At 43.2% G+C, this 9,784-nt stretch overlaps 1 protein-coding gene across 2 annotated transcripts; it reads right to left on the bottom strand.

Moving 5' to 3' along the window:
* Positions 1-309: 309 nt before the first annotated feature.
* Positions 310-9,372, bottom strand: LOC311120725 (hepatic leukemia factor-like). Of its 2 annotated transcripts, none has more exons than XM_084157884.1 (5): positions 8,810-9,372; positions 8,269-8,536; positions 5,680-6,150; positions 3,148-3,413; positions 310-3,015 (listed from the first exon to the last, which is right to left on the bottom strand). In XM_084157884.1, exons 2-5 carry the CDS (start codon positions 8,459-8,461, stop codon positions 2,800-2,802), a joined length of 1,146 nt encoding a protein of 381 aa, XP_084014010.1. In that variant the 5' UTR covers positions 8,462-8,536; positions 8,810-9,372; the 3' UTR covers positions 310-2,799. The 2 variants fall into 2 exon arrangements, with proteins under 2 accessions (XP_084014010.1, XP_084014009.1); XM_084157883.1 differs by having other exon boundaries at positions 3,133-3,413; positions 8,810-8,899.
* Positions 9,373-9,784: the final 412 nt, after the last annotated feature.

Genomic DNA, 9,784 nt, shown 5'->3' with positions numbered 1-9,784 from the left:
GTTGGAAAGGTGGCATCCTATGACGGTGCCACGTTGAAAGTCACTGAGCTCTTCAGTAAGGCCATTCTACTGCCAATGTATGTCTATGGAGATCGCATGGTTGTGTGCTCATTTTTATACCCCTGTCAGCAACGGGTGTGGCTGAAATAGCCAAATCCACTAATTTGAAGGGGTGTCCACATATTTTTGTCTATATAGTGTATCTTAAGATGAATGCACTAATGTAAGTCCCTCTGAATAAGAGTGTCTGCTAAATAACTAAAATGTCAATGTAAAATGTGAGTAAATATAAAGAAAACAGACAAGCAGTAAGTAAGAACAATCTTTTATTTGTGTTTTCGGGAAAGTTTGACTACATCCCCATTACCAGCACTGAGTGGGCTGGAACAGTGGACACCACTGGTGCAGATGGGTAGTTGTAGTTCAATAAAAGTCACTATAAGAATTATCATCATCCACGTCAGGGAGATTAGGAACAACATCCAGTTGGGAGAGCATACGTACAGTCACTGAGGTGAAAATAGGCTGCAGAAAACCAGGAGGAAAACTGTGGCTAGTGTGCATAGTCTATACACAGCTAGAGAACTGAACAGACCTGTACAGTCAGAAGTGAATGGGATTCTACCACTGTCATTCTCCAGGTATGAGATGAGCCAGCGAGATTGTGGAATCCATGATCAACAGAGAAACCAAGATGGCCGCCATCCTCTGGGAACTGTGTTTCAGAGAAGTCCGGATAGAAACTGTCCGTAGGGGTTATGAATAAACCAGCGGACCTCGAGGGGCCAAAACAGGATGTACATGGTGCAGGGCAGGAAGTGACATAAAAACAAGGATACATTTCTGAATAGTCTCTCTGTGAGGGTAGCTTGAGATCAAAGATGCTTCAAAACGCAACAGATCATGTTCATCCAAAGAAATAAAATCATTCAATTATATATAACAGCAACATTAAAAGGGGGTAACAATCATCATAATAATAACAATAATAATAGTAATGGTAGTTATTTATAACATGGTCGTTGAGGAAAAGAAGAACACTATCACTGGGTTGACTGGGACCTTTTTCTCCCCTGGGTTTAGTGAGTCGGTAGTGAACCATGACACTATGTGGATACTAAGATGATGCTCAACAACACAGAAATGCTGGAAAACTGACAGAAAGTATCAACAACCTTAATAAATCAACATTTTAAATTTTGGCTTTTTTATTAGTCCCAGAAATCTGAGAATTTAACACCATTCCGATCGACGGAGAGAGTAATAATAGCATAATCTGAAATTATAACCTATTCCCTAGGTATAGGGGGGGAATAGGGTATAATTTGACATGACACCCTACCACAAACCCCATCTCCTGGAATACATTTGCATATACGCAGTCATACACGCATCTAATCTCTGCAACATTCACACTTAGCATATACCTATGTAAAATACACAAACTGGTATATTCAATATAGACAATATTTATCTTCTACCAATAATATAAGAATGCTAACTAAAATCATTAATATAGTACAGTAACACAAGTGTGCTTTTTCCTGGGTAGTTTGTGGACTATTTAGGAGGGTGTGAAGACATTGTGGTATTATGTATACAATCTACAACCACAGAGACCGGTTGTTGGGATTGGTTAAAGGTAAAAGTAGCCTTTTCGGGATTGGTTGTAAGTGACATTAACCGTGTTGGAATTGGATCAATTCGATAAAAAAAACATAGGAAGGAAGAAAACATCACAACGCAGAGAAGATCAAAACGGTCCACTGTAACCTGGGGCAACAGAACAACTAAAAAATCCTACCAACCCAGCAGTTAGAACTGACAGCAATCCAAAAGGACAAAAAGTGACAGAAAGAGAGCGAGCGGGAGAGATGGCCAAGGGCTCAGCAATATGAGTTCATAGTATACATAATAAAAACGAACAGTCGCCCCTTCCATTAGCTGTAGTGTCATTGAATGCCCTGCTTGTCTTAGGGTCACATAATACAATTCTCTATATGACAGAGAAGATAGTGCAGCTATAATCAAATGTGAGAGCTGTTGCACCAAAGCCCAGACATCTAGACAACTACTAAACAGTCCAAACTGTTAGTAAAGGTTGCAAAAGTTGTGACAATATCAATGACTTGTTATTTACAAGCACAAACACAGGACAAGTGCTGAAGATTGTGCTGGGTTAATTTCTCTCTCTCTCTCTCCCTCTTTCACTTTCTTGCCATTTCAGCCCAAACCCCATCATTTAGAAACACAACAAAGAAAACAAATTAAGTGCTTGAGTAAAATCCACAAAGAAATGTTGAACTGTACAATTTTAAAATCATTTTGCTCTCTATTTTACAGTTTAAAATGGCCGCCTCGCCTCCCAGTCCCTGACTCTGAATCCTGTCTAACACCTGACCACCTCTAAAATAGCATCTCCTATATCAATCTACTTTAAAAAGATATTTTGTCATAGCCCTCCATATCTTACATCTTTCCCATTCATATAGAAAATATACAAAAATTATTTCCAAAATTTGCTCCCCCTCTAGCCTTATTTCAGTAATATAAAAATATACAATTCTCCGATATCAAAATCCTCAAAGTCACGTCTTTTCTTCTTTCGTCTAAAGGGGCAACAATCATCCCTGTCCCTAACCTTTAACCCTGCCCACTCTGACATCATCAAAATGTGACACCTGAGCTTCTTTATATCACCCTTCTCATCGTCTCATACATTCATCATCATCATCATTGTCATCATCATCATGTCGCCCCATTCCACCCATCAGTTCCTTCTCTTTCTCCTCCTCTTCTTCACTGGTCTCCATGGCGATTCTCATATTTGTTGAGAATGTTGCGGCAGCGACCGAGCTCCTTCCTCATGTCAGCCACTTCCTGTCTGAGTGCCTGGTTCTCTCTCTCCAGGAAGGCGGCGCGGACCGAGATCTGGTTTTCCTTCAAGCGCCGTGCGTCACGAGAACGCTTGGCTGCTTCGTTGTTCTTACACCGCCGGGACCAGTACTTATCATCCTGAAAGAGGGAGACACTGTTAGATATAGTGCTACTGACATTACCTTGTAGAAAATGATCTGACCCTGGACCAGAGGTCAGGGACAACTTCTACCAACTCTTAATGCTTCTACCTACTCTCTGACTACCAACCTTGAGGTCTGCTGGCACCAGCATCTTGCGGGCCTTCTTGATCATGGGCTGTGGTTTGAGTTCGTCCTCACTGAAGCGGTGTCTGCGGGGGTCGAAGGCGTCCTGGCCGGGCACGCTGGACAGAGCCACGTCGGCCGCGTCGGGTTCAAAGCCACCCATCACGTCTGGCCCATTGGATGTGGGCGTCATGAGAGGAGTGCAGGACGAAGAGGAGACAGAGGAGCCGGGCGAGCCGCAGTCGTCGTTCATGCTCGACTGACTGCCTCCTGAAAGAGAGAGAATCGGTTGTTATTTTCTTATTAAACCTTTATATGAACCAGGTGATTCCATGTAGATACATTATGACTCACTGACCTCTCAGATCCACCAGAAAGCTATAACACACAGCATTTATCTACAAGTCAAAATAAGTCAAGTAAAAGAGCTGTAGAGCTGTTAGGCTGCAGTTACAGACTCTGTCCACCAGGTGGTGGAAGGGAGCCCACTTTCTGCTCTGAGAAACGAATAAACACAAACGTTTTTCTCCCTGCTTTCAAGTGTGAAATCTATAGCCCAATGTCTTTCCAACTATCTGTTTCAGGTGCTGGATTTCTGTGTGAGCGGGCGTTTCACTTTAATATGAATCAATTATCATGGACAAATTGAACTCAAATGGGAACTTTACATATGCAAGAACACTTTTCTCAATTTATCTTGTGTATAAACATTCAATATCACCCTTTTAGTCAGAGTATATATTTCAATTATGGTTTAATATTATTATCAACATTCCCAGACTCCTATAAGGCTGGTTTAGACTGTTTTCTTGAAATGTTTCTAAAACTGTTATACAACCGTCACCCCACCCCTTGAAGTCAGTTCCCTGAGTTCTATAGAGCTCACTCACCCCCTTTAGGGCCTAATGCACATAACACATTGACTTTCCTATCATAAAGACTCCAAACAGCCTTTTCCTCTTCCTCTTCCTCCTTTAAGAGAACACAATCAGAACACAGCCTACACTACACCCACCTCGGGTTAAGTCAATGGTCAGGTGTCTGAATGAAAACTCAAATCAGATCATTACAGATACGTTCTCCTGTCTTGCTTCATAATCTGTGTTACACTGTAACGACTATGTCACAAACACATCATCCAACCCGCAATATCAATTTTGGCTTCATCAATGCTTCTTTTACATAACTATCTGATTTGTATTGATAAATGTGAGTGCGTTGTATTTAACTCATGTCTAATCTGGCTAACGTGCATTATTGTGAGATGTGACATTGGAATACAACTGAAATGCAGCGAAGAAACAACCAGTGTATGAAGAGTTAAATACAATGGCTACTGACATTCCCTATCTACTGTATGGCACCATATCTTAATCATGACTCTCTCTGTACTCAATCGCTCTCTTCTGCATTCAAACATTCCATTTGAACTTCAGTATCAGCAGGCAATGGGAACCTCTTCCTTCCTCCCTCCCTCCCTCCCTCCCTCCCTCCCTCCCTCCCTCTCTCTCTCTCGCTCTCCCTCCCACCCTGGTGTGCCTCTCCGCTCCTCCCAGTCCTCCGCTTGGCCCTGCCTCTCTCATTCTCTTGCTCCAGTGCTCACAGCCTCGGCACGTGAAGGGACGCTGCACGTGCACATTGCTGTAGTGTGTGAGTTGGGGAGAGATTTAAAGACACGCGATCACAAACACTCACTACACACACCTCCTTCCTCTCCCTCCCCTCCTTATCTCTTGCTCGATCTCCCTGTGTACAGTTAGAACTTAGTGTTCAGTAAATGGCTGGTTGGACCTGAATTGAACATAAAATCGACCAAACCAAACCCCTTTGTCAGTGCTGTGAGATTAATTTGTCAAATGTCACTCCTCTCTTTCTCTCAGGCAGCCTAAATGTTAAACCAGCTCAGTGTAAAGGGTAGTTTGTAGCCTACAGGAAATTCCTCTCGTTGCTTTCTCAACCCCTCCTTGTTGTTCACTCTCTGTCAAGTTAACTCAGCGTTAAGGGATTCCATTTGGCTCCAAAGAAAATGATGCTTGGTCACCATAGGAGGAGTTCAATATGAGGACTGAGGACAACTTAAAGAGCTGAATCACATGATAACTATGTGCAGACTCTACAGCCTTCTCTCTAAGGACATGGACGTCCTGTATTGATACAGGGTCACCATGGTATCTGACATATCACTGATCCTCCATTTTAATCCTTCATCTAGTTGCCGCTCCACAAGGCCAAAACAACATGGCACCATAATCCTTGCTACATTTGGCCAAACTGGACCACTGAATACATTGTTGATACCATGTAAACAACGATACACTGTGATACATTCACCAACCACCCACCACCCCCACAATCCCTTTCCATAGAATCACCATAAACCGTCTCAACCTCCACCCCTCTCCACATTGTCCTATTGAAGATGTGTACAATAAAACAGATGTACACTGTTCCGTATCATATTCCATGGGATAAAATCACCACAGAAATCCCTGCATGTTGCCCTCCCCTCCACCTACACCCGGTTCAGGTAACTCACCATAGTCAATTCCTCCCTGCATGTTGGATTGGGCCACCTCCAGGCCGATGAGCGATGGGGAAGATGAGGATGACGAGGAGGAGGCTGAAGAGCAGGGTGGGGGCGATGAGGGGGGGCACTGGGAACTCTGATTGGGCACCGCCGACTGGGAACTCTGGGACGGGATCTGGGCTGTACTGGAACTGTTTTGTCCGTGGACACCGCCCATGCCGTTCTCTGTGAGGAACTCCTCCAGGTCCATGTACTGCAGCTGGAAGAGGCCTCCTTCCACCGGCAGGGTCCTCTCCCACAGGAGGGGTCCCAGGAACGCAGACTGGTTAAATCCTCCACCTGATCCTCCACCTCCTCCTCCACTGCCACAGCCGTTACTGTTACTGCTGCTCACCCCGCTGCTGCCGGTACGCATGTTGCAGCCGCCGTTCCCGCCACCCATGGAGTCCTCATCCATGTCTGTGATGGTTCTGTCTTTGTCTGTGATGGTGGGAGGGAGACAAAATGGAGGATGTTGGTTAGTAACAGATGGACAGGGGTTGGGACATCTCGGGAGTTGTTGTTGTCGCATCAAATGTTTGACCCTGGGTGCTGTCAGAGGTGGTTTTGGGATTATTGACATGTTAGTGTTATGGTATCCCACTAGATCCACTCCCCAAGTCTGGTTCCTCACAGGGTTTCTTCTGTCTACACTTTGCTTTTTAGTTATTTGGGGGGACTTTTTTAGGGTCATATGACAGGATATAATTATCTTAAGTCCAAAGCTGTAGGCGTTCTTGTAAACCTATTTCATTTAAGTCAATGAGACAAGAGGCCGCTATGGCCCAAGCCTCATGGCTGTTGAGGTCCAGAGGCACAATTCCACTATAGATGCGTCAACTCAACAGAGACTGAGAGATAGATGGATATCTGTGGAATGGTGTGACAGTTGTATGCATCAGCTGCACTGCTATGCGCACAAACACCAATGAATGCTTCAGTCAGACCGTAACAGATGGTCATACACTAAACTGCACAATAATCAAAATGAGAATGCTGGATGAAAAGCAATATGATTTTTACTACATCTATGTATGTCTATGTCTATATTTGGTGAGACAGATTAATTTGTGAATATAGGCATCCATACCACAGGCCTGGCTGGTACTGTTTAGCATGTCAGATATTATACCAAAAGACTTCATCTTAATCTGCATGCTAATCTAAAACTATGCCAGGGGATTGGAGGGGCGGAGATTATAATCCATATGAGAACATCATGCTCAGCTCACAGCAGAGTGCAACGTGGGATGGCACCATCATTCTATTGGACATTTGAGGGTCATAATTGGACAGTGAGTGACCTTTGTGATTGGATATAAGTGTTTGTTACGTCTAATGACCACGTAATAATGTGTTACAGGGATAATGGCATATTGGTTTCCATACCCTGTAAACTGTCTATGGATAAGGTATGACAGCAGTTCATGCATTGGTTTAGTTTCCCTGGCACTGTTTCCACATGCTAATGTTTTAGCATTTGTGGCACAATTCCTATTCAAGTCATGGGACCGATATTAGCATGTCCAAATCATCCAAAAGTATCTGAAGTTGATTGTGAAGCTCAACAGAGTCACTTATAGCTGATTTGAACATGATTACTATCCCATCATTTCCTTTCTGGTTTACTGCTCTATACTATAGGAGTGGTTGGATTCAATTAACATTTTCCAAAGAGCATTTGATCCTAACCTCTTAGAAACAAGGGTTCAAAAATGGTTCTTCGGCTGTCCCCATAAGAGAACCTGTTTTGGTTCCAGGTAGAACCCTTTTGGGTTCCAGGTAGAACCCTCTGTAAAAAAGGATTCTACATTGAACGCAAAAGGGTTCTACCTGGAACCAAAAATAGTTATTCAAAGGGTTCTCCTATAGGGACAGCCGAAGTACCCTTTTAGGTTCTAAATAGCACCCTTTTTTCTAAGAGTGTAAGTTCTGCTCTGAGACAAAGTTTCCCTATTGTGGTTCTGACCAGTATTATCAGAAGTAAAAATACAAAACTGACCCTGAATCAGTTCTAAAGGTCAACTTCCACCATCATGTATATCCTATGGTGTGTGTTGGTTGCAGAATGTCAATCATTAATCATTATTCAGAGCTTAGTTAGTTCTGTATTGAAGCATCACACCAGTATACCTTCTCTGTTTTGTTTCCAAACAACAAGTCAGACAGTGGTGCATGTGTCATGTCATGTGCGTGTGACAATGGCAGGGCCAGATATTAAGTTATGCAGGTGAGCACAGCTGTCTTCACCATACTGTACTCAATGGAGACAGGCAGGCAATGGAGACTGGTAGATATGATTTCAATGAATGTCACAGGCAATGGAGACTGGTAGATATGATTTCAATGAATGTCACTGGCAATGGAGACTGGTAGATATGATTTCAATGACTGTCAGTTACAAAATATGCAAAATAACAAAAAACGACATAGGCATGCAGTGTCTGTTAGCATAAGTGCAGCAAACTCCATCAGCAACATTGTTGCACTGTAGAGCTGTCAGTTGTAACAGCATAATAACAATGTAACATTAAAATGAAATCAAAGTTATCTTCTCACCTTTAACGTCGCAGCAGTCTTTGACACTTGCACGGTCTCCCTTCATCGGATGCTGCAGGAGGGATTTCAAACTAGTCATGGAGTTGAGGTGTCCACCGCTGATAGAGCCACCTGACTGGTTGCAGTTCCCGAACTGCGGGCTAGCGCCGGCTGGGAGGTCCGGGGTCAGGAGCTGGGTGAGCTGCCTGGACATTGTTGGCCGGACCTGGTTATTGATTAGGATCCTTGGGCGCAGGCGGAGTCGAGATGACTGGCAGATTGATCACCGCTATTCAATGAACGATAATATTGAATTAACATATATTATAGTTAGAATTGGGTACAAACCAGGTGCAATGAACAGTATATGATTTGATATAACATTAAAACTTGTTGAAATAATATAAAATGCATATGTGAGTGCATACCTCGACAAGATATGAAAACATAAAAAAATATATATATATGATTCCCAGGCTCAGCATACCAGACTGTAGCCTAATAATAACATGCAATATTTGCAAAACATGTCGTTATTGAATGTCAATAAACATTTTCTTACCTTTCCCTCTATTTAGGCTTTGAAGTGTTCTTAGATCCACTGTTGTATCATTCTCATAGACAGTATTCCAGTCGATATGTTGCAGCACTATATTATTTTAATTCCTCGGTTCAGATCAAGATGTTATTCTCCAATAGAGACCAGTAGTAAACGTCAAACTAATTGAGTATGACTGGTGCCCATGGTCAATTCAAAGGTGGACAAAATAAAATCCGAGCTGGAGATCAATAAGTTGTTGTCGAAAAAATATCCTGAGATGATCAACACCAAAAAAATGACGATACGATCAAAATGAAACTCGAAGCAAGGAAAAAGAATGTCCTGCTCCAAAATGCCAAATGAACAAATAATGAAGAGCAAGAAGCGGAGAAGGCTGAGTACGCGCGCTATTGGTCGGGTGACAAGCTGTATTACTTTTTTCTTTCGGCTTTCCTGTCTCCCTATCGTTCTTTCGCGAGAAGGGGGGGGGGGCTCCTCTTTCCCCCCGCGTACTTTTTGTAGCCAATGTACTGAGGCACGGGCTTGGATTTGAGCTGCGCGACGGCTGTCTTCTCAGCTGGAATGAACACGGGCAGTTTACGTGACGTCACAACTCATAGGGCAAGGCGCGAGAGAAGGCATGATTGGCTTATTTGTTCTATATGCATGACACAACACACAACCCCCCTCGTGCCACACCTCGAGGGGGCACGCCACGCACTTGTTGTTTGTGTGTTCATGCACAGAAGGACCAAAACAAATGGACAGTTATCAATCACCCGCCACCGTTATCATCATGCCTTTGAATTAACGTCTTTAAATGACACAAGCAACTGAGGGGGCCTTGAGACATAGCCTCTATAGAAAGTTCATCTAGGCATAAAGATTATTGCCCAAATAGAGTGCCAATATGATCATAACATTATAATGGCAATGGGCCTAGCACCATTCTAAGTACAAGCAACTGAGTGTAGGCTATAGTTTTCTCAGTCCGCT

Source organism: Coregonus lavaretus (genome assembly GCF_964263955.1).
Source record: "Coregonus lavaretus genome assembly, chromosome: 3".
NCBI classification, from domain to species: domain Eukaryota; kingdom Metazoa; phylum Chordata; class Actinopteri; order Salmoniformes; family Salmonidae; genus Coregonus; species Coregonus lavaretus.
Note: the sequence above shows the minus strand (reverse complement) of the source record. Positions and strands in the feature narration are given on the sequence as shown.